The following is a 25,522-nucleotide window of genomic DNA, read 5'->3' as shown; positions in this document are numbered from 1 at the left end:
GTGCGAGCGAGCGAGGGGAGGAGGCGGGGGCAGGCAGCGGGAGCAGGCAGCGGGAGCAGGGAGGCAGAGGATGTCTGCCGGCCGCCCGCCGCTGCTGCTCGGCGCGCCCGCCGTCGCCTCCGCGTCTTCATGAATTAGCGCTGCCGGGGGGGGGGGGGGGCGGGGGGCAGGGGCGAGCGTCCCAGCGGAACCGGCGCCCCAGGCATGGCCAGTTCGGTGAGTACCGCGGACCCGCCGTCCCCAGCTCCGCCCCGCGCTGCCGGGCACCGCTGGCTGCTCGCCGCCGAGAAGGGTTTGGCGTGACGGGGAATTTTCTCTGGGCGTGCGGCTTTCCCTGCCTCCCGCTGCTTCCCCGCCGTTCCCGGCAGCGGCACGGAGCACTCAGGCACCCGGAGGGAGGCGGGGGGGGTGTCGACTCAGCCATGTTCGTGCCGCCGCACCGGGAGCACCGAACGCGGCCGCACCGGGAGGGGGGACGGTGCGTCCCTGGCAGCGGCCCCCAGCTGCCCGCGGGACTGCACCGTGGGCCGGCGGTCGCGCCTGCCCGCGTCCTCCCGGTGGCTGCGAGAGCTGTTTGATGCCGTCGCCCGCGGGGCTGCCGTTTTTGTTGCAGGGTTGAGGTGGTGCTTTTCTATTTTCGTTCCTCTTGCCGGGTTTATGTTACCGTTTTGTCCCTGTGTCCCTCCTCCGCCCGTGAGGCGTCCGGTCCACCCTCGGCCGCCCGCCCGGCCTCACTTCCTCGGGCGCTCACCGGCCGCTCCCCGCCTCTCCCCCCCGCAGTGCGCCGTCCAGGTGAAGCTGGAGCTGGGGCACCGGGCCCAGGTCAGGAAGAAACCCACCGTGGAGGGCTTCACCCACGACTGGATGGTGTTTGTCAGAGGGCCCGAGCACAGCAACATTCAGCACTTTGTGGAGAAAGTCGTCTTTCACCTGCACGAGAGCTTCCCCCGGCCGAAAAGAGGTAGGCAGGGCCCGCCGCGGGCCGCCCCGACGGGACTAGCTTCCTGCCCCCGGCGCCGGCGGCCTCCCCGGCTTCCTGCCCCCGGCAGCGAGGTCTGCCCCTGGACGAGCGCTTCCCGGCCGGCTCGGAGCCGGCGCAGCTGACGGGTCTGTGCCGGTCTCCGTGGAGAACAAAAGCGGCCGTCAGCGCGGTGGTGGGCTGCCGGCGGCCCTTCTACCGCTGCCCGTGGGGCTGCCCGGGCCGGGGGCTGCTCTGCTCTGCCGCTTCCCCTCTCCTGTACTTGCGGCCGCGGGGATCTCCACTCTCGGCCGCCCGCGGTCCCAACTCCTCCCGGTTTGTCGCTTGTCGGTGGCACGGGGCTGACTTCTGTCTCGGGGTAGCTCTGCGCTGGAGTTTTTTGCCCACGTGTTGCTTTCTGGTGGCTGATGTTGCTTTCTCCCGGTGTACATGTCTGACTGGGACAGGGATGACTGGAAATGTCTTGCTTTTGGTACTTGCATTTAGACTTTCCCAACATTTTGGTTTCTGCTTAGTTCTCTAGTTCATTGCCAGGGCTTCATCCGTGTCTAAGTACATGAAAAGTTCAAGAAAAGTATGTGTGTGTGGTGCGTACGTACCCACACAGGTTGGGCTGGGAGTGGTATAAGAAGCCTTTTGTTTTCAGACCTGATTCCTGAGCCCCTAGTGTCCTGATTATTGTAGCTGGATTAGTAGAGGTAACAGTACAAATAAAAGAAGTGAGCAGGTTTATTTATCTGTGTAGACACAATGGTTAGTAGTTATCTTTTGTTTGATCTGTAATCTTTATTGGCATCCAGAGCTCCTGCAGTTCCTTAGCACAACGTTGTCAGAAATCCTGTCTACTTAGAGCTGGATGGGGAAAAATTGAATGTTCAGGGAGCAAAAGACAGGAATTTTTTCAGTGTAGAGATCAAAAAAAAGCTTTTTTTTGTCATAAGGTGAAAACATGTATTTTGATTTAGTTTTTCTCAGTGTGAAGACACCAACCTGTGACTTCTTTTAATAGCAATTGATGTGTTTCTTCTAGAGTGTTTTCCTTCCCTTAAGCAATGGAGTGTAAGAATTGCAATATTTCAACTGCTGAGATGATCTTCTGAAGTATAAGCTGTTAATTCCCTTTTATTATCATAGTCAATAAATTTTTAAATCTACTGTAAACCACCGCAGTACTGCACAAACAGTGTTCGTGGATCGTCTGCAATACTGCAGTGTTTCTGATGAATTAAATTGCCCAGGTTGCACTGTGGAGTCTTCCTCCCATTTTCTTTTGTTTCTTATACAGGAAAACATGATTTTAAGTCAATAGTTTGGCAGAGAAACTCATGAGAATGGGTCTGATCAGTCTAAATAGATGAGAGCACATTATCCGTATTCAGTGAATTAGATGGTGTATTGAAATCAGTGGTAGAAAGTATATGTAATGCTTTGAAGCTGTGTCTACATAGAGGGTGTTTGTGATGCTCTCTGCTTCTCTTATACATGCCTTATTTATTTACTTGTTTGGCCTCAGGGAATGTGACTTTGCAGCCCAGGCTTGAGGGTTGGTTGCTAGGTGTGATGTGGAGCTTGCTAATAAGAATATATTTTAGGGCTTTAGCAAGTGAAAGATGCACAGTTTGCCTCTGGGAGTGCTTTGTGTCTCCAGCTGCTGAGTTTAGTTATGCAGTCATTTAAGCCATTGTTTTAAAGTGTTTATTTTGGGGATTTATTTGTATGCATCACTTTCATGATGTGGCGACTGCTGGGAAAGATGCCAGCTTATATAGCCCGCGAGGGGGCTTGCATACTGTGATGGCACATGACTTGGATTGTAGGAGAACACCGCCACAGCCGCTCCCATCCAGTGGAGCCTTAACTCGGATTGCAAGCGCTCCATTCGCTTCTGGGGTTTGCTTAGCCTCCTAAAACTACAGCAATGAGTGAAAAATAGATGCTGAACAAATTTCAGGCCCCTGAAAGTGCAGTGGGAAAGATGAGTTCTGTACTGCTGAGGGTGATTGGTCTATAAATTGCCTAACGTGTTTTCTGCTGTTCGGAAGAGTTTAAGAGTGGTGGTGGTGTGTGGTTTGTAAATGGGAGCATTTTGTTTGTCTTTCTCGTTTACAAATACAGATGTTAAAATTTTTGACAAAAACATTCTAGGTTTTCTTGGCTCTGTAAATTAGATCTGTTAGTTTGATTTGACCTCAGATGGCTTTTAGGGTGGTATCTTAAGTGTTGCATCTTTAATGGCAATGATATGCTTGCTTGTAACATTAGGCAAACTACCTGTTTCCCATCTTTATATAGTCTTTGTTATTTTAATGTAAGATAGCTTACCACTTGGAGATACTTGTTAAGTTCTCAAACTAATCCTGAGCCATGAGTTTAGCAAGCTGACATAGGTGTACAATGTTATCAAAAGCAAGTACTAGTATTCTGACTAGCCATAATAACACTTAGTTTCTGTTAAGTGATCTTTTTGTCTCGATTCATGCTGTGAATGGCTGCTCTAACATGCATGCTAATGTTTTAATTCATGAAGTCTATTTCACGAAACAATTTGAAAATAATAAATGAATAGGCTAGCCTAAGTGTTATTAGCTCATAATGTGTTTCTGTTGCTATTTCACTTATTGTTAAAGGCATAATCATTCCAAACATCAAGGAGGGAAAGGGAAATGAATTATTTTCGCTGCATTTGCTTTGCATGTTTATGAAAATAGCTGGGTAAACTGACAGTTTGCCAGCTACAGCTCTGGCTTTACTTATCCATTCTGGCTATACTAGGGATTTTGGAAATGCTAGAGGTCAGCAGTGAGTTTGCAAAGGTGTGTCCAAGCGTTTGTTCTACTAATGTGTTGCTGCAGAGCAATCAGGGTTCTATATCCTGAAGTTGCATTAGTTTTAAGGTGGAAACATATCTAGGGACAGCGTTCAGTTGTCCGAGCGCAGACTGGTTTGTGTGTGTAGATAGGACGGGGTGTAGATAGGATGCGGAGCTGATGGTGACTAACAGGGGACAGAGTGTAGATAAGCTAGAGTGACTTAATATATTACATTCCTCTATCTTTCACTGTGTCTCACCTTAAAAACTTGAGCTTGGCAGAGGTTTTATTGTTTTCTGTTTGCCTTATGGTGACTGAGAGCTTCAGTTTATCCTTGCACCCTGGAGCATACAGGCATTCACAATGGCTGGTTCCGCGTACTTCCTCCGGTTTAATGGCCTGCTCCTGCCGTCTGACTTCATGAGTAGTTTCATGGGGGGTGGCTACAGGACCACTTGTCATCTTGAAGAAAGTAGACTCATGCCCAGGCTCAGTTTTGAGTAGAATCTGCAAGACAAAAGCTCTCTTAAAATCATGCAATCACAAATATTGCTGTGTTCAGATCTTGCCTGTTTTGTGATGCTGATGTAAATTGATTAAGAGAAGATATGGATGACTTCTAAGATTCTAGCTTTATTTCAAGGCATGTGTGTTTTACCTTTCCTTATTCATCTGAAGAAAATAGTGCTCTGTGTAGAAGTGCAGTATTTTAAAGCATGTCTGTGGAACGAGTTTTGTCACCAGTTTACGATTGGTTTTGATGTGCTGCAATACTGCCTCCAAAAGAGGAGCTGTTGCTCTTTTCTGATAATGTTATTTCTTTGGATGCTAAGCAATGTAGAAATACTTTCTTCCTCTTATTACCTAATGACTGCTGGTGCTCTGCAAGAGCAGTCTGGTTTACTGTTTGTCTTAACGTATTTCAGTTGGGTAAGGAAATATGTCTCTTGTGTTTTAGTGACTCGTTTTAAGTACATGTCAGAAACTACACTGGAACTAGTACAGCCTCAGTGGTTAATTTTCTATTAATCAGTGGTGCGTTTTGGCAAACTGAACTTTTCTTATTAAAAAAGGGGTGGGCTAGTACTTCTGCGCTAGTAACTTAGTCAATATGAAAATGATGTTTTGAAGACTGAAATTTTGTAATTTAAAAAGGGGCAGGTGTTGCTCTGTTTCCTCTGTGGAACTGAGGGGAACAATGCTTACTGCATCTCATAGTTCAAGAAGTTTTACAGTGATATAGCGAAATTATGGAAGTGGAGCTGCTTGTTATTCTGCTGTATGATGGGCCAAACTGTAACATTCCTCTAGAAAGTCCATATTTCCAGTAATGGTTGTTGTCTTCAAGGTTGTCCATTAGTGCAGAATGAGACTTTAGTGAACTGTAACATTTTGAAATGCACTTAGCTACTGTAAAAGGTGCTGATGATTTCTTCCTAGTAAACACATCTTTTCTCATGCGAAAGCTTTTTCCAGTTTTCCTGAAATTCAACTAGATGATTTTTCTGAGTAGACTTCCTTAGCAAAGTTACAAAATCTGCTCTTCTGAATCCATTGTGTTGTAGAAGCCCAGTAAGGAGGAAGAAACTCTAAAAGATGCAGTCCCTATTATCACTGGCAATTTTTTTTTAATTGTTTATTTGTTTTTTAAGGTAACTCTGTCCCAGAGACCACGGTATTTTGGGCCATGGCAAGGTAAGAATCTTTTGGCAGGGGAAGCGTGGTGTGAAGGTCAGCAGCGGTGTGGGGTGTGCCCTTCCTGGTGGAAGGGGCTACCACAAACCCACGAGCTGACTTCGGTTCTGATGCGCTATGGTGCATGGTGACACATGCTGTGTGAGCGGCTTCTGGTTCTGTCTCTTCTACCCTCACTGCACAGCAGTGTAGTTGCAGAGTGGAAACTGCATTAAGAGCATCCCTCAGTGTGCTTGTAAGCTTTTCTTGGGAAAACTTATTTGTAGATAAAACACGAATGTAGTATGCAGAATTCTATTTACAAAAGGGAAATTTCTTTTTGATTAAAAAAAGTTTTTTTTGTGCCCTATACACTACCTTGGAATGAAAAAATGCCAATCAAATTCTGCTTCTTTGCTACTAGATTTGTTGTACAAACCTGAACTAAGTTGAATGCATCAGTAGCTCAGTTTGTGATGGACAGATTTCAAGATGTAGATAGGCTCCTCCATAGAGATGTTTTAGTCTTCTGCTTTAAAGGAATGTTTAAATTCGGACAAAATTTTTTACAGTGACAGCTTAATCCTCTTGTGAAAGCACATCTCATGCTGTATTTTAAAACAGTCTCTAGTGATCTATATTTTGGCTGTAAAAATGCTTTATGAAGCTCCCTAAAAGTATTTATTGATAATATAGTGGCCAAGAAAAATCAATGAAATGTCCTAGAATGAACTTTGATTAGGGAAAATGATGCAGTTCTCCCCTGGTTACTTTTTTTAACTTGCTTTTCAAATATTTTACTCTGTTAGGAAGCACGTTTGTGTAAGAGAAGGGGGAAAAAAAGTTCCTTAGTCCTTCCTTCCTTTCGTAGCCCCATTTTATTAATGCGTTGACAGCAATGCAAGTGTAATACTAAATGTAAAAAAAAAATAAAAAAAATAAAATTAGTCTCTCCCTGCTCCATTTAAAGTCAGTGAGAGACTTAACTATTATTTTTAGTAAATTGAGTAGTGTGAGGATAGGGACCCACAAGCAGATTCTTACCATGTGACTTGCATTTTCCCTTTGTACCAATGAGTGCAGGCAGATGGTCAAGATCAATAAACAGGCAGTCAGTTTTCTGCTGGATATTTTAGTAAGATATTTAGCTACACTTGTAAGAACTTAGGTTAATTGTAGGTTTTTGTTTATTATTTTTTTCCTCTTAAATTTTGCCTAAGTCTAACCCTCTGGGTGTGATAGGCATGTGGGAATTTCTTTTTCCATCAGTCTTACAGACACATGTTTGATAGTGCATCTTTTAGTGCAGGTGTTGCTGATTTAGCTGCAAAGTGGTGGTGTTACTGGGCATGGATTTGCTTGTCAGTGGATTTCAGCTGTGGCCAAATGAAACTTCTAATGTATAGTGAAGAATTTAATTTAACATGAAACTGTTGAGACTTAATGTTGTGCCTACTTTAATAAGAGGCTGAAGAGCTTCGAGGGTACATATGTGTTTTCAAGTGCACTTTCTAATTCAGCCCTGTGTGAATCACAAGGGCATTTCACAGTTTTCTTTTTCAGAGAGTGAGAAGTGTTTGAATACAGGGAAGCTATCAAGTTTCATCTTTACATCGGTACCGTCATGGTACCGTCGTTAAATAATTGGTGGCTTTGATGCTAAGATGCTGCCTGTATAGGAGAACCTGTTTCTATTAAATAAATTCCACTCCCTGATACATCTCTAAATGATCACACTCAACGTCAATGCTTATGCTTTGTGTAGAAGTATTCAGTGTAATAAGGACTTGATTCCTAGATTAGGAAGTATACATCTATGAGTATACAAATCTGATGATCCGTGTCCATCTGAAGTGATTTGCTGTCTGTGAAGACTTGTGTTGCATTCCACTGAAAATTTAAATGCAGACTGAAATGTGACAATGGGCTCTTGCACTTGCTTAAGATGTATAGTGACTGTGCAGTCTGTAGTACCTCAATGTGACAAGCCATGTGAATAACAAGGCTGCTACACCTTCCAGTGTCACAAACTTTTAAAAGATTACTTGCACGTTTTCTTCTGCCGCTTAGTTGTGTGGTTTGTATGTTCAATGTGCGCCCTTTTCATTCTCCTGCATGGGATGTCTAGTTTCGGATAGACGTCCTCCCCCTGCCAGTGTGTTTCTGCAAGAGCATATACTGATTTCTGTCAGAATTGTGAGTCAGTTCTAACTCCCATTTCTTAAGGATGAATCTAGGTTATTTATTTCATGTTAAGTTAACTTTGAAAAGCATTTAATTGCTAATACAGTATTTTTAGTTTTAAGAAGTTACGGTTACTTCTCTCTAAAGCTACAATATTAATACTCTGTGATTGTAAATGAAATGTAGTTTCAGGGCTATCATATATAAGACTTTTCGGTAGCTGTAGAATAATACTCCCTTGAAGTACAGAAACCAGATTGTTGTGTGTAAGAGCAGCTCTATCACTGCTTTATTAAGATGAGGGGGAAGACACCTCAAAATGTTTAAATCAGTTAAATTTTTTAGCATTTGTTTGAGAAAATGGAAACAGCTGGGTCGTTTGGTTGCTGTTTATTGTTGTTACTCTATCTACTGCTGAGCGGTTTTTATCCTTAGAAAAATAGATACATAAGAAATCTTTAAACTATGTGTTCACTGTTACAGATTAGACAATCTGAACTGCAGGTATAATTATGCCTGTTAAGATTTTTTTCAATGCTATGTTAGTAAGCTGAAATTGGAAATTTGATTTGTGTTATGTTTTCTGGTACTGTTCAAGTGTGAAGGCTGTTCTTGTAAATGCTGTGCAGTATGGTTAGTTTTTTGGTGTGTTGGGTTTGCATGTTTTTTGTTGTATTTCAATTCAGGTTTTGGGGAGAAATGTTGGAGAGGTTTATTCTGTCCTTTGTTTTGGTAGAATCTCTGGAAAAGGCTGACAACTTGCTAGTTGCAACCTGTAAAGTCTGTTGATAATGCTTGCGATAGGTAGGGAAAGCACAGATTGATTTAGAAAGGTTTGATCCAGAGTTAAGTCTGTAGGGTACTGCACTTTGACTACATTAATTTTTTGAGACTCTTGACAGACACCTGCACTTTTAAACCAGCAGAATTTGGTTCATGTGTGATGATTATGTTTCTTCCCTTCTGATAGGCATATAAGAAAACAAAGGAACAGTCAAATTCTAGCGCTTCTGTATGTTTGCATGAAAATTGTGGTTTCTCATCTTCTCATAAACCACTTCTAATTGAAAATGTTGTTTGCTTTTTGTATGACTTGTGCTTTTCTGACACATGAAGGGGGGATATTTTAAATTTAAACACTTAAATCTCTGTGTGGGAATTTATTTTTTAAAATTCAGTGTATTAAACTGCCTACTAGTAAAAGATACAGCTCAAATACCTTTTTTTGCAATATAGAAAATACTTTTAAAAACTGTTAGCTGCTGGGTAGAACCTGTTGTTCAGTACCTGTTAAAAAACCTAAAATGGTGTCATGGCTTGAGGCTGGGCCAGCCACTAATGAATGACAGAGGCTCTCTATTAACCTCTCTCCCCTCCAAAAAGGGAAAAGGAGAGAGAACAAGGGAGAGAGACTTTACAGTTTGGAAAAGAAAACTAAAACAGCTTTAATGAAACAATAACAATAAAAGAAAAGATAATAATAAGGAAATAATGAAATATATACAATATGTACAAATATATATACAAAACCAACACCGAACCCAACTTCCCCCACCCTGATGACAATACGTCACCACAAGCACTGCAGGGCTGGCACTGGGGCAGTCCCAGGCTGGGCTCGGCAGCAGACAGAGATGGGATGCAGGACTCAGGCACTGGATTCAGGGATGCACGGATCGGGATTGACGACAGAAGAACAGACAGACTCCTCCACAGATGTCTGCCATTGAATAAGAGAGACCCTCGTGATCTCTCAGCTTTATACTGAATATGATGTATATGGGATGGAATACTCTGTTGGTCAGGTTTGGGTCACCTGTCCAGTTCGCTTCTCCCTGCAGGTGTGACCTTTTACGTCCTTGTGACCCTTTTCACTCCCAGCACCCCAACACGGAGTACAAGATTTAGCAGTGACCTTGGTCGCTATAAGAACAAGTATAAGCAAGGGCCTCTCTGCACACCATTCCTTGGTACTCACTGTAAACACCAGGCCTTATCACTGCTAGAAGCAGTCACTGTCTGGAAAAACATGCTGCTCTTTCAGAAAAGTGCCCTTAGTTGGAGAAGACTTAGCTGAAAAGTTAAAGCACAAAACAGAATTAGTTCTGGTTTAGCCCAAACTAGGACATAGTTGTGCATCCTTATTATCTGAAGAATAAGGGTACTTCAGGAAGTTTGACTTCTCAGACAATAATTTTTTTTAAATTTATTTTTCTTTTTGAGGTTGGTCTTAGTGTGTCACCCAGTGCACTCCCTTGCTTAATAAAAAGGCGACTAGAACACATAAATGTATTCCCTACCTTGTGGTCTTAGCCTCTTCTGTCTCCTCTGTGTAAGTATAGGGAGGTAGCAGCTTTCAACCAGTCTCTGTATTTACCTAGCATCCTTTTGTACAAGGATGTTGACTTTTATCATTCTTTAGTGCTATCCTTTCTATAAGGCTTTCCTACATAATTTTTTTTTTTTGTTTAATAAAGGAAACTACTTACAGCTGACTGTTAACGAGTGCTGTAAGGTATTTGTGTGTAACTTACTGTGAAACAGCTCCACCCAAGTTCTCTGGGTGCCTTTGGCAACCTTGTGCAAATACACCGAGACCAGCCCTTGAACCTAGATCAAATAAGGTAGCCCAGCAACAGCAAAACTCTTCCGTTTGCTTCTGCGGGCACGGCTGTGCTGTCCTAGCGCCGCTCTTCCAGAGGGTGGCCGGAGGCGCTGCGAGTTGCCCTGTCCGTCCCCAGCGCGGCGGAACGCGCTCTCCCGCGCCGCGGTGCCCCGGGGCCGCGCCGGGGCGGGCAGCGGGGGTCTCGGCGCGTCAGCTGGAGCCGGGCAAGCAGGCGGGTCTGCCTGGGGCCAGCCACGGCGCTCCCGTGGCTCCAGCCTCGCAGGGGGGAAGGCCAGCTGGTTTTCATGGGAGGGGGGGGAAACCCGCCGCAAGCACGCGCGTGTGGGCACGTGCGCGCACACACGCTCTTTTTGCCGACATGGGCTGTTTCCTGGACGCGGAACAGCATTTTTGGGTGGATTCTGTGGCTGTCCAGCGTCTTGAGATGCTAAGTTCATCCGTTGTGTCTGAATGCCTGTGCTCGAGAAGAAAGTATCTGTTGGATGTTGCACTTAATCAAAGGCTGTTCTTAGATGGTAGTAATCAATTATTTTAGTATTTGCTTCAGGCCTTATTGTTTAATGTTGAGTCATCCCACGCTGGAGAGTTTATTTTTCACCTACTCCAAACAAACTGAATGTCTCTGTGGAGTGTACGTAAGAATAAAAGTTATTATTTGGCAAAAATGAGGTTGTCAAATGAACAGCGAGTTATTTTTGTTTTCATTATCCTTTCTATTGCCTGGAAACGAAATAGAAACAAACTGGTTACTATGAAGCAGATCTACATTAGGTTACTGCCTTGAATTTTTGATAATAAAGGCAGAGTTAGACAACTGCTGCAGATCTCACAGGTTTTGTAACAAAAGTTTAGTTCTATTAGTCTACTAATGTCAGTCTGCAGGGATATTTGCTTACATTTCTGTCTTAATGCCTGAACAGCAATTTTACAGGAGTTGAAATACTAATAAACTACTTGTAGATAGAATTTTAATTAATTATAGTTAGCTATCCATGTTTCACCTGAAATATTTAAATGGTTTTGGTTTCTTTTTTGTGTCTGAGTAGTTTATCTGTTTGTGTGTCTAGACAATTGAAAATTTTACGTTTTGGTTTAGTTTCTTCCTTCATGGTGTGTCCTGAAGTCTACATAGTAGTAATTTCTTGATTAAAATCTAAACTAACCTCTGTTTTTTTCGATGCCTTTTTAATGACGCATTTGATATGTAAGTATTAAGCTATACAGCTAGCACGTAGTCTGTAAATGAGTTTATTGTAGTTTTAGAAGCCTAACAACCTTTTTTTTTTGTACTTTAACAACGACTGATTTTGTAGTCTAATGCGGTGATTAGATCAGTGTGTTTGCCTTGAGGCTTCAGTCGTGTAATCTAAACTCGGGGAATTTCTGAAACATTCTTTATTTGAAAATAAAACTATTCAATAAAAGAAAACGGGCATCTGTTATCTTTGTATGAAAAACACTGAAGCAAATTAAGAGTGGTTAACACTGGCATGCAGTCAGGCACTGAATATAACACCTCTTCCTCCTGCTTTCCCTAGAGGGTTGTTTTCTTTCATACATTTTTTGCAGCCTGTTGTACTATATGTTAATTTATATGACTGATCTCTAAACCTTTTCTGTAATAGTTCTCACAAAGCCAGTGTGGGGCCCAAGGATTTAACTGCAAACTAGTGGTACAGTAAGTACAAAATGCCTTCCAGCCGCGGTCAGGTATGGGATTAAAAGGTTTTTTGCAACTTTTTCTTGCCAAAATTAAGGATAGTGGACTTCAGAAAAGTTATGCAAAATTCTAAATGATCATGAGACGCGTATTTCTTCAGAAGAGCCACAAAAGGATGGGGGGTGGTGGAATCAGGAAAACGAATGGATTAAAGGTTACTCTTCCTTTTTTGATTGTCACTTTATTGACTGACTCCGTTTCCTTGCTAGAGATCACCAGGTTGATGCCTATTTTTAAATTGAAGGATTTAAAGAGAAATTATGGATGTTTTTAGGATGCCACTAGTTTTATGCAGAGCTTCTATAGCCTGTGAATACATTCTATGAGGAGAAAAAATGTGACATGGGTATGGGCCTCACTTACACAAATTGTAACTCTAGAGTAGAGAGTCCATAATTCTAATTTAATACTGACTCTGTGTGTATGTATATTTGTGTGTGCCTGCTTGCAGAAGGAGTTACTGGCAATTTTTTTTCCCAGCTTTTAACCAAAAAACAGCGGGCACTTAAAATAAGCAAAGAGTTTAAATGTGTTTTGGATTTTGTGTGTCTTTCAACCAGTGCAAATTATGTTACTCTGATGTTTTCCCTGACTAACATGGAAGTTTCTGTCATGCAAAGAAACACTGTCATCAGTCTTTAATTGTTGAGTTTCATCTCTTAAATTGCAGATTACTTAAGAGACAAAAGCATTGCTGGCATTGTTCAAAGGGGTTACAGTGGTGTCCCCATGCCACTCTCGGAGGTGTTTCATGGATATCAGAAACCATGTTGGTATAGCAAGAACTAGCTCTCCCTGCTTACATGGGGGGAGGACCCTTTCATAATTTAGATAGCACAAGGATAAAATATAGCTATGTAAATCTTCAGGTAGCTGTGGGAGTTCACTTTCAATGTATTTGTAATTTGTTACAGGCAGTATCAGTACCTTAAAGGGAAAGATAGTATCTTTGCTTCCTCTTTATGCTTAGGCAGTTTCATCACCATTTCCCTTTACTATTTATGATTATTTCTCACCCCTTTCTTTGCCATCCACACAAGAAGGGATGAGAGCCGAATGTTTAAGCAGGAAAATGTACTTCCCAACTTGCAGTAAGTATTGCGGAATCAGAGGCAAGCGTAGGATGCTCCATGCCCTGCTTTCTCAAGTGGTCTGTATCTCTGCCTTCCGTGAGGCAGTGTTGATTTAAACTGTTGCTGTATCTTACCTGTTTATATTTCTTCTAAGTCACTTTCCTTTTAAACATAATCATCCTAATGCTAAGATTTTGGTGTGTTCATGTTTGAATGTGTGGGAATTGAAATGCTTTGTTTTCCCTCTCTGTCTTCTGGAAATCAGATTTTTAGCATTGCCCTAAGATGGCTTTGAAGCCCTACAGGCAAGCTGCGATATCAAAGGGCTACAAGAATTCAGCCATAATTGTTTTATGACTTGCCAGAAATCAGCCCTATTTGTATAGGTAGCATAGAAAATAGCTGTGATTTGACGATTTGGTGCCATTTATATCCACCATAAAAATAATAAAAAAGTTAAAGGGGTATTTTGGAAGCAGGAACTAAGCTGTAAATGCAAATTGCTTCTCCATTTTCTCAAAGGAACAAAAAGGAAGCGGAGTTTAGAAGGTTTTTATTGAAGCAAAGTTAACAAGGACTCTGTGTACTTTAAGGATATTGTACTTGCACTGTGAAATTGCACATTTGTTTGTTCCTTTAGTACAAGATCACATTGTCCAAAATATACAGATTAAAAAGAACTTAATTGCTAATAAGTCAGAAGGAAAATTCAGATGGTCTTATGCAGCAAAATGAGTAAGCAGTCCAAGTGAGCTCACTTCTGGAAGATTGAAAATAGTTCATTTTTGTGTTGTGAAGTCTTACTCCAAATTACTTGTCCAGGTGCCATTCATGACTGAACAGTTAAGTGTGCAGACCTGAAACTCTAGTAGTATACTTTCTTGGTTGCTTGGAGAAGCCATCTTGGAAATCTGTTGGCAATCTGACTTGAAAACCAGGGTTTAGGAAGCACTGGATCCCCACGAGAGAGTTTTGAGGTGTTCTGCTGCTTTCTGATATACTGATAAGCATCTGGTGACAGTAACTTACTCGCATTTGCCTTGGTTTTCACTTGGCTGTACAGAATACTCTGAGATGTGAGTATGTTTGTGGGGTTATCCCGGTGCCCTGTGTAGGGGAGCGATGTAGGGAATAAGTGTTACCTGAGATACCGTTCAGGGGTGTGTGGTAACAGGAAGTGCTAGAACACCATCTTTTCTTAGATAAAAGCAGTGTTTGAAGAGATGTGACTTTGCATTGGCACAAATGTGAGGTAGGAGAACCTGTCACCATGTCTCATTACATGTCTAAAGAGATGTGAAACTGTTGGTCAGTTGGGAAAGTAACAAAAGCAGTTGTGAACTCATGGAAATTCCAGTACTTTACAACTAAGGGGCGTCCAGGTGTTAGTATTGCTCAAAGTGAGTACTGTTGAGGTGATGAGCATTTAGCTGGCAATAGTCTCTACTCCAAATAAAGCAGAGCATGTGCAAAGTGGTGAAAGGAAGAAGCGCTGCAATTTAAAAAAGGAAATTGGAAGCCCATAAAAATGAGTGACACCACACTGAGCATAGCAGAGGCTAGCAGTTCTGCTCCAGCTCTTTTCCTTTTGTTGATCTAGGTGAGCCTGCTGACATCCAAGCATTTTTGTAGGTTAGGCACACCTGATTTCTTTGTCCCTGATCTCTTTCTGATTCTTGAAAGTGGTATTGTCTGCTGGAACGTTAATACTGTTTAACAAGCAACGAAACTTTGTTTTCTGTTGTACTTAATGTATGAACGAGGTTTGATAGCTCTAATACTGGCCTGCCCGATGGAAATCTCACAGTATTCCTCTCTTAACTGCTGCTCTGAGAAGGAAGGGGATTTTTATCTTTAAGAATTGGTGCCATTCTTCCTGCTACCAGTGGCAGTCCTGTCACTAAAAAGACTAGTTTCTTTAACGTCTCAGCTGTCTTAGTCTTTTGGTATCTGGAAATGATTGAACATTTTAATAAGCTGGGGGATTTGTCTTAAAATCATTATTTCTAGATCTATTGATTCAAAGGTGTTTGCTCTCAATGGCTTTTAGGTTGTCTGGTTATACTCTTAGCTGGTTTCCAGCTTTCATATTCATCAGTTAAAGACGGAAAAAACACTTTAGGTTTGTAGTTGAGCTTGTTATATAGATTGTTGTTTTTTTTTTTTTTTCCCAATAACTAAATCTTGCTTTTTGAAGATAGAGCTATTTCTTCTCAGTTTATCATGTTTGTTCGAGTCTTGCCTCCTGACTTGACTTGTCTTGCTAACATCTGTAATTTGGTCTGGTTGGTAAATATCTTCTCTCTTATAAATCAGTGCTTGAGTTTCAATACTTGGGCTTCTTACTGAGCTAACAATGTCCTTGCTGGGATGGGATTATTCAAAAGTAGCTGGCGAAGATAAGGATTCTGTGAACTTGGTATAATATTGAGTGCTTATCCCTTTTCCTTTTTGAAAAGCTTTGCCAGGAATGGAAACCATACTGTTGATCCAAGGTGAAGGCCAAATAGCTGGTGACTTCTATACAATGGGATGTAAGCAATTGCAAAACTTACTATATAGCTTGAATTGTAATGTGATTGTGCGTTCAGAGGGTTAGCACCTCAAGTACCTCGGGTGCAACTTGGCAATCCAGTTTGTTGTGTGAACATAGTGTAGCTTAAGATGGTTTTGTTTCTCTTCTCATTTACATTCTAAATTGATAACAAGTCTTTTCAGTTGTGGAGCAATGAAGGAGTGGAGACTGGTTGACTCTCAAGAAGTTTTCAAACTTGTGGCATACTAAAGTCAACTGACATGTGAAGGGGGACTCTACAGCTGTCTGTTCTAACAGCGTTTGAGTTTAAACAAGTTCCTAGTAATAACTGGGGCACCCAGAGGAGTTTATTTTCTGTTTGCTAATATGTGTTATCCTGCAGTTGCACACGTAGTGTAGTTCTTGAGAAAGAATCTGAGGTGCGCCTGTTCTTATTGTGAGCTCTAAGAGTGCCTGAGAAACTTTAAATAGTAATCATAAGATCGTGAAAGTTGGGAAAGACAGATCATCGAGTCCAACCGTCAACCCAACACCCCCATACCCACTAAACCATGTCCCGAAGTGACATCTACACGTTTTTTGAACACCTGCAGGGACGGTGACTCAACCACTTCCCTCTGCAGCCTGTTCCAAGGTTTGACCACTCTTTCAGGAGTTTTTCCTGATGTCCAGTCTAAACCTCCCTTGGCACAACTTGAGGCCATTTCCCATTGTCATGTGGAGGAGATGGATCCTTACACGATGTCTGGTGTATACCCCTCCTTTTAACATGCTGCTGCTATCTTGTAACTTCCTGTCCCTTTTAAATGTTTCTAAAACAAGATTTCTAGCTGCAGAAAGTAGATTTGCAGCTTGTGATCTTACCTGCCAAGCTGAAGTCCCATGTGGCTAATCTTACGTGCCTTAGTTAAGGCTGAAGGTAAGCTCTTCTGGAGTTGCTCAGCACCTCACTTAAATAGTTTGTTCTCCACTTCCTCTTTCTCAAGGACTGCTGTCCGAGTTGCTAGATAACTATTTTTATTCTCAGAGCTCTGGTGAATACAGTTAGAGTCACACAGACAACAACTGACTGGAGTGCAGTTACGTGGTATACCTTAATAATCTGGGTGCAGCCTGCTGCCAAAACGGATGGCTCATCTGTAGTCCTGTCTGTGTGCTGCTGCAGTCTTCCATGTGGCATTGCTGTGATTTGACAGAAAACAACTTCCAAGCATCTCCTACCACTTCCGAGTCTGAAAAGTTTGTTTTCTGTTGCATCCCTGGGCTGAACTGACTTGCTCTAGAGCTACAGTGTCACCCAGTGCAAGCAGGAGAGGTGGGAATGCGTGGCTAAGTGGAAGGAAAAGTAAGGCTTTGTCTTTCAGTGGCAGCTTGCAGTCACATAAGATAACATGTTAAAACACATCCTTAGAGTTCTGGAATACAAAAGTGTTGCTTGGACACTGCTGCTGGTGTATTGTGGTCTTGGCTGTGACACTTGTGCCTTGTATGAGAATCTTTAACTCACTGTAGAACTATGCTTACTTAGTGAATTCCACTTTTTAATAAGTGCTGCAGATCATGCAGAGTGTTTGGGCGGTATGGGGCACTGCAGTATTAATTTTTAAGGTCCAAGGGAAATTGCAGAGCTTGGTGAAAAGTTTGCATTCTATCTGACAAAAGGTTATCTACCAACTAGGAACCATACAGATCTGTAACAAGGAAAGGATAATAGAAAGCCTTGCTTTTCACTTAAAAAGAGAAATGTAATATTTCAAAAAGCTTTTTTTTTTTTTTTTTTTTTCCCCCAATGATACATCTTGTTTTCCTTGAAGTGACCTACTCAGTGGATAAGGAAGCCCAGTAAAGGGAGCTGTCTGTCTTGTATTTTTAGGGTTTGTACAATTCTCAAGAGCAGTGAATTCCCTCCTTGTTTTGAATGCTTGCAAGTTTGCCAGTATGCAAGGCATGTTGTAGTACTCCAGGGAACTTCACTGCCCAACTAAGCAAGGAGTTTAAAGAGAAACTGTCTACAGTGGTCATGCCAAAGCTAGGCTTAGTCCTTCATGTATCTGTGATATCTATACATCTCTGTTCCTGCCTTTTGTGTTGTAACTACATCCTTGAATTTTTGCTTTTGTTTTTGTTGGTGTGTTTTTTGTATGAGAGCATTTGAACTAATTGGTTTCTTGACTGGTAATCTTATACCCCCAAATAAATTCATCAGACTGCTTCCTGGGTTTGGTATTTGCAGGGGAAGAGGTGAAACGACCTGACAATGTCCTTTCTTCTACAGTATTTGACCAAAATAAGCAAGCATTTTTATCTCCTGTTTCCAGAGACAAAACTCTCTGATGCCAGAGATGAAGATTACTGCAGTTATACTGGATGATGATACGCTGTTTACATTGGTGCGGTTTTAAGTCTCCACTTGGCATGGTAGCATGATGATAACCATGTTCATCAACTGAATGGCTTACTAGTGATGAAGAGTATGCTGCAGTCTGTCAGTGATGCGGGAGCTGAGCTCTGCCTGCCCAGCTAATTTTCTCTACTACAGGCTTATAACTCAACAGGCTTTTAGGGTCTTGGTCGTCCAAAACATGGATAGTCTGCAGTGGTTAGTTCACGTTGACCTTCCAGTTTTCAAATACTAAATGATTTTTGCAGACATTTGGTGGCTTTTAGAGTTGGCTTAGATAACATGAGGAAAATGATGGGCATTTTTGTGAAAGTGCGTGTAATAAATGCTGGGGCCTGACATAACAATAAGATAACCTGTTCCTTGGACCAAGGGGGGAAAACGGTTTCACAGCAAAATCAAGTGATGCAAATTTACTCTTCTTAAGCAGATTTGAGATAAGTGTCATGAGGAAATCATCTTGAAAAAAATGTTTTTGAACAAGATTTTGTTTGTCATTTTATATGTTGTAATTCAGGCAGATTCTTCTTTCTCCTGATTTGTTCTAGATCACAGAATCACCGATTAGTTTGGGTTGGAAGGGACCTTTAAAGGCCATCTAGTCCAATGCCCCAGCAGTGAGCAGGGACATCTTTAGCTAGATCAGGTTGCTCAGAGCCCCGTCCAACCTGACCTAGAATGTTTCCAGGGATGGGGCATCTACCACCTCTCTGGGCAGCCTGTTTCAATGTTTCACCACACTCATCATAAACAACTGCTTCCTTATACCTAGTCTATACCTGCCCTCTTTTAGTTTAAAATCATTACTCCTTGCCCTAGCGCAACAGACCCTGCAAAAAAGTCTGTCCCCATCTTTCTTATAAGCCCTCTTTGAGGCCTTTCAGTACTTAATAAGGTCTCCTGGAGCCTTCTCTAGGCTGAACAACCCCAACTCTCCCAGCCTGTCCTCATAGGAGGGGTGCTCCAACCCCCTGACCATCTCTGTGGCCCTCCCCTGGACCTGCTCGAGCAGGTCCATGTCTGTCTTGTGCTAGGGACTCCAGAGCTGGACACAGCACTGCAGGTGGGGTCTCACCAGAGTGGAGCAGAGGGGCAGAATCACCTCCCTCAACCTGCTGGCCACACTTCTCTTGATGCAGCCCAGGATACAGTTGGCCTTCTGGGCTGTGAGTGCATGTTGCTGGTTCATGTCCACCTTTTCATCCACCAGTACCCCCAAATCCTTCTCAGCAGGGCTGCTCTCAATCCCTTCACCTCCTGGCCTGTATTGGTACCGGGGATTGTCCTGACCCAAGTGCAGGACCTTGCACTTGGCCTTGCTGAACCTCATAAGGTTCACACAGGCCCACTTCTTGAGCTTGTCTACGTCCCTCTAGATGGCATCCCATCCCTCAAGGCATGTCAACCATACCGCTCACCTTGGTATTGTTGGCAAACTTCCTGGGGGTGCATTCAATCCCACCGTCTATGCCATTGATGAAGATATTAAACAGCACTGGTCCCGGTACGGTCCGCTGAGGGACACCACTTGTCACTGATCTCCATTGGGACATGGAGCTGTTGACCACTACCCTCTGGATGTGACCACCCAGCCAATTCCTCATCCAACAAGACAGTCCACCCATCAAATCCAGATGTCTCCAACTTAGAGCGAAGGATGTTGTGGGGGACTGTGTCAAAGACCTTACAAAAGTCCAGATAGATGACACCTGTAGCTCTTCCCTTGTCCACTGATGCAGTCACTGTTGCAGAAAGCCACTAAGTTGGTCAGGCAGGACTTGCCCTTGGTGAAGCCATGCTGGCTGTCTTGAATCACCTCTCTGTTCTCCATGTGCCTTAGCATAGCTAAGAATCTGTTCCATGGTCTTCCCAGGCACAGAGGTGAGGCTGACAGGTCGGTAGTTCCCAGGGTCCTCCTTTCTACCCTTTTTAAAAATGGGTGCAATTTTTTTCCTTTTTCCAGTCACTGGGGACTTCATCTGACTGCCATGACTTTTCGAGTGTTGTGGAGAGTGGCTTGGCAACTGCATCAGCCGATTCCCTCAGGACTCTGGGGTGTGTCTTGTCAGGTCCCATAGACTATTGTATGTTCAGGTTCCTCAGGTGGTCATGAACCTGATCTTCTGTTAGAGTGGGAGGGACTTTGCTCCCCCAGTCCCTGTCCTGTGGCCCATCCACTCAAGAGGAGTGGGAAGAGACATTGCCAATGAAGACCGAGGCAAAAAAGTTCTTGAGTTACCTCAGCCTTCTGCTCGTCTGTTGTTATCAGCTTGCTGGTTGTGTTCATTGTGGGAGTATGCTTTCTTTGACCTTCCTTTTCTGGCTGACATACCTGTAGAAGCCCTTCGTTTTATTCTTTGTGTTCCTTGCCAAGTTCAGCTCCAGCCACGCCTTGGCCTTCCTGACTCCATACCTACACAATTGGGTGGTGTCCCTATACTCTTCCTAGTATACCCATCTCTGCTTACACGGCCTGTGCATTTCCTTCTTGCCCTTTAGTTTGACCAGCAGGTCTCAACTCAGCCATGCTGGTCTCTTGCCTTGCTTTCCTGATTTCTTACACCTGGGGACTGAGAACTCTTGCACTCTACGGAAAGCGTCCTCAAAGGTCTGCCAGCTCTGCTCTGCTCCCTAGTCCCTGAGGGCCGTTTCCCAGGGGGTCCTTTTGACTAACTCCTTGAAGAGCTGGAATTTTGCTTTACTATGGCATCCACTCTGATAGGGCTGTCTATTACCTGACTTAAGAAGTTATCCTCACTGCACTCCAGGAGTCTCATTGATTTGCCTGTAGCTCACCGTGCTGCTTTTCCAGTAGATGTCGGGGTGGTTGAAGTCCCCCAGCAGGACAAAAGCCTATGAGTGTGAAGGCTCCCATGGCTGGAGTAAGAAGACTTCATCAGTAGGCTCCCCTTGATCGGGTGGCCTGTACTAAATACCAGCCACAAGGTTCACTTTGTTGCTTAGGTCTCTAATTCGTACCCATAAGCTTTCAACTCGCTTGTGGCTATTCAGAGGCAGCTCTTGATGTAGAGGGCAATGCTTCCACCCCTCCTTCCTCAACTGCCTCTTGTGAACACCCTGTAGTCATCAATAGCCGCACTTCAGTCATGGGATTTGTCCCACCAAGTTTCAGTAAGGGCAACCAGGTCATAGCTTTCTAGCAGCATGGTGGCTTCTATCTCCTCCTGTTTGCCCATGCTGCATTCTAGATTGGTGTTTTAACTTAAGCTTTTTAATGTGTGGTTTTGTTTTTTTTTTTCCTCCTTATACTAAAAGGCTTCATACTTGTTATTTTATTTTGGCTTTTTATCAGCTTTGGAAAAGGTCAAAGCTGTTAACATCTGTGTGTGATGTCAGTGACAACACTGTCTTGTACTTAAAATTGGCAAGTGAGTTGTTCATGCTGTGTATGTGACTAATTCTGCTTTCTGATACTTGAGCTTCTATAAAATGGGAGTCTGAACTGCCTTTACTGAGTTATGAGCTGTTGTAGACAGCAGTTTGAGTTCAATGGGAATTGTATTCTAACACCTGGATGTTATTTTGAAAAATTAGGAGCCCCTTCCGCTCCCCCCGCCCCTGCAGTCTTAAAAGGCTGATACAGTGGGCTTGCATTTGTCACTGGTTTTGAGAAATTTGTCAAAAATGTATTCTTTTCTTAAAGATTATTAACTTATTGAAAACTTGTGTGTCTTTGTTCACATAGTTAGCTTGCTTTGAAACTTCAGGTTTCTTTTTTAACTTCAGACTAACAAAAATCCCAATACCTTAGGTCTTGAAATTACAAATTTTTTAACATAGCAGTAAAACCCTCCAAGGCACATGCATGAAACTGCATACTTGCTTAAGTGTTTGCAGGCCTAAAGCCTTTGTTTTAGAAGTTCTGTCATTCTCTCTTTTTCTCCTTGCCTTAGAAAAGAGATTCTACCACTAATGGCACTATTTTAAAATTTTCTGTATTGTTTAATTTCTGTAAAATTTGTAAAATAATGTTGATTACTGTGATTTAAAACGGTTTGTTCTTAATGTAGTGCTTAGAAATAGTTTATTTTTTTTTTCTTAGCCCTTTTCCACTACCAAAAAACCTGCTTTAACCTCTTTATGAAATCTGTTTTTTTTTAGGGTTATTACCTTTCTCCCCGTCCCCCCCAGTCTGATATTAACAGGAGAAAAGTGATGTATTATTGCTAAATTTTCATAGAGGGAAACCTCTGCATCGCATTTCGTTTTGTACTTGACAGTCAACTGTCTGCCTAACTTCCTGGAAGTTGTTTGGGGATGATTATGATATAAATGTAGGTTTTGATTACTGAAATATTTAGAGTTTACACTGTTGATTTAGTTCATGACATGGGTCGTTTATTCGTGAAGGCTTTTCCCAAAACAGATAGCCATTTAGTTACTATGAAATGCTTACAATGTTGATTTTGGTTTTGCCATTATAATACTGTAATGCAAAGAAAAAAAAAAAAGTGTGTATTATGTCTTGTGTGTGTTTTTATGACTCTAGCAGATACGTGGACTTCATGGGAGGTAACTGCCTGGGAAGTTGAAGAGTCTGTATGACAAAACTGCACAGAGTGGTAGGGGTTGGAAGGGACCTCTGTAGAACACCTAGTCCAACCCCCTGCTAAAGGAGATTCACCTACAGCAGGTTGCACAGGATCACACCCGTGCAGGATCTGAATATCTCCAGAGAAGGAGACTCCACAACCTCCCTGGGCAGCCTGTTCCAGTGCTCTGCCACCCTCAGAGTATAGAAGTTTTTCTTTATGTTCAGGTGGAATCTCCTGTGCTCCAATTTTTGCCCATTGTCTTGGTGCTGGGCACCACTGAAAAGAGTCTGGCCCCATCCTCTTGACACCCACCCTTTAGATATTGATGAGCATTGACAAGCTCCCCTCTCAGTCTTCTCCAGGCCGAACAGACCCAGGTCTCTCAGCTTTTCCTCAGAAGAGAGATGCTCCAGTCCCCTCATCATCTTCGTAGCCCTCTGCTGGACTTCCTTCAGTAGTTCCCTGTCTGTCTTGAACTGGGGAGCCCAGAACTGGACACAGCACTCCAGATGTGGCCTCACCAGGGCAGAGTAGAGGGGTAGGAGAACCTCCCTTGACCTGCTGGCCACACTCTTCTTGATACACCCCAGGATACCATTGGCCTTCTTGGCCACAAGGGCACATTGCTGGCTTGTGGTCAACTTGCTGCCAACCAGCACTCCCAGGTCCTTCTCTGCAGAGCTGCTCTCCAGCAGGTCAACCCCCAGCCTGTACTGGTACTTGGGGTTATTCCTTCCCAGGTGCAGGACCCTACACTTGCCCTTGTTGAACCTCATTAGGTTCCTCTCTGCCCAACTCTCCAGCCTGTCCAGGTCTCACTGAATGGCAGCACAGCCTTCTGGTGTGTCAGCTGCTCCTCCCAGTTTTGTGTCCTCTGCAAACTTGCTGAGGGTGCAGTCTGTCCCTTCATCCAGGTCGTTGATGAATATATCGAATAGTACTGGTCCCAGTACTGATCCCTGGGGAACATCGCTAGCCACAGGCCTCCAGCTGGACTCTATGCCACTGATCACAACCCTCTGAGCTTTGCCATTCATCTGGTTCTCCATCTACCTCACTGTCTACTCATCTAACCCACACTTAAGCTTACCTATGAAGATAGTGTTGGGAGACGGTGTCAAAAGCCTTCTATGTTAAGATTTAGTTTGTGGTCTAGATGGGTGAAGGTGCTGGCATCAGCTTAATGTGTTTAAAACATAGTTGTTGACATGCTAGTGTATGTATTGTAACTTAACATCCAGTGGTCAATGTATTTTAAATTTAATTACAGAGAATGTAGTAAAGGTAAGGGAATGTAACACATGGTTGACACAGAGAAATACGTAGGAATAGCTTCTTGTTTCAATAGTAAGATCAGCACTGAGTTTTGATGAGTTTTTGAGTTGTTACCTTAAGCAACAAAAAGGTGGAAGGAAGAGGGGACCAGGCTTTCCTCAGTATTGCCTACTGATGGGACAAGAGTCAGTGGGCACACGCTGAAATACAGGAAATTCCATCTGAATAGACAAAACCTTTTCTTCTTTCTAAACTGTGCAAATGGTCAAATGCTGGACTAAGTTGCTCAGAGAGGTTATGGAGTCTCCATCCTTTTGAGATACTCAAAGATCAACTATCCAAGTCCTGGAGAAACCTGCTCTGTTTGGTTTGGGGGGTGGTGAGGGGAAGGGGTACTGAAGCTGACCAGAATTCAGGATAAGTGAGGGAGCCCAGAGGTGCCTTCCAACCTCAACTGCTCTGTGATTCTGTGAAGTAGCAGAAATTGTAGATGGAGGCCTGACATTCACATAAAAATGATACACGCAACTCAAAGCTGTCTTCCTGATTCATACCCTGTTAGAAACTGTACTGTGAAAATGAAGGCTGCAGTACGCTCTGAGTGTCACAAGCTCGCTCATTTTCAGAAAGTGGTGGAAAGTTGGTATCAGGAAAGGTAACCATGGGGTTATAACATAGCAGTTAGTGTTTATGGTAAATGATTAAATGCTCAAATTTTGCCTGTTTCACTGTAATTTTCAGTGATGCTTGATTTCAAATTGACATGATATATGAGTGAAGCCTCACTGTATGCTTCCTTGTTCTTACAGTTTTCTCCCGACATCCACTTTTGGCTACTGCCAGAGGAGGGATAATGAGTCCTATGCCCATTTGCTTTCACTAGCTGTCGTATTTTTGTATGGGGTGTTCCACTGCATCAGCAGAGATCACAAGAGAAACCTCCTCTTTCCTTCTTTGTGATGTTGCAGATTTGCTTAGGGTGTTTTGACCTATAAGCCACACAGTGCTTATGGGTTATGGCTCCATCTTAAGCATTGGTGTTTCCTGTTATAACTTACAAGAGAGACTCTCCCACTTGGCACAGGAAAATTTGGGGTCTGTAAAAGGAACAGAGGGTAAATGTGTTGCTAGAGAACTGGAGGCTTTTTGGAAGGTTTTGTAATGGGAAGAAAGATAGGAGGAAGTTAAATAAAAACAGAGAAACTGGAATGTGCTGAGATTTCACATCTGTAAGATATGAATTGAGAGGCACTGCTGTCCCATGAAGTGCTGGGGAAATAGATGCAAATGTGACAGCATCTTACTGATATTCAAGACGAATTTCCATTTTTTTACTCTTTCTTTTTTGCTTCTCATAAGTCAGTTGGTTTCAGCCCTGGATTGTTTCTATCCTGTACTTGATGCTGAAATTCACTTTCTAGGGAATTAAGGTATTTCCTGTCTGAAAAGGAGTTTTCCAACTATTTCAAAAAACCAATCCAAAGCCTTCTCATCTTCTTTTCTACTATTTATAATTCTAATTTCTGTTTTTTTTCTTCCTGCCTGTCATGTTAAAATGATTAACTGTATATTGAAAGCTGCCCTTCAGGTTTGCAGAGATTTGAAAGACTGATCTCTGGAGAAGGCAAACGATGTTGAATGTTGAGTCCCTTTACTTAAAGCTCAAAGAACTGGAGGGAACAACATGG

General features: G+C 42.9%; 1 protein-coding gene across 1 annotated transcript in view; it reads left to right on the top strand.

Annotated features, from left to right (window-relative positions):
- Positions 1-204: 204 nt before the first annotated feature.
- MLLT3 (MLLT3 super elongation complex subunit) overlaps positions 205-25,522 on the top strand; it is a 137,873-nt gene continuing 112,555 nt past the window's right edge. The window contains exons 1-2 of the mRNA XM_086479647.1: positions 205-216; positions 781-961. Of these exons, the coding sequence (XP_086335773.1) occupies positions 205-216; positions 781-961 (193 nt within the window). The remainder of the gene's footprint in view (positions 217-780; positions 962-25,522) is intronic.

Source organism: Leptosomus discolor, chromosome Z (genome assembly GCF_034619465.1).
Source record: "Leptosomus discolor isolate bLepDis1 chromosome Z, bLepDis1.hap2, whole genome shotgun sequence".
NCBI classification, from domain to species: domain Eukaryota; kingdom Metazoa; phylum Chordata; class Aves; order Leptosomiformes; family Leptosomidae; genus Leptosomus; species Leptosomus discolor.
Note: the sequence above shows the minus strand (reverse complement) of the source record. Positions and strands in the feature narration are given on the sequence as shown.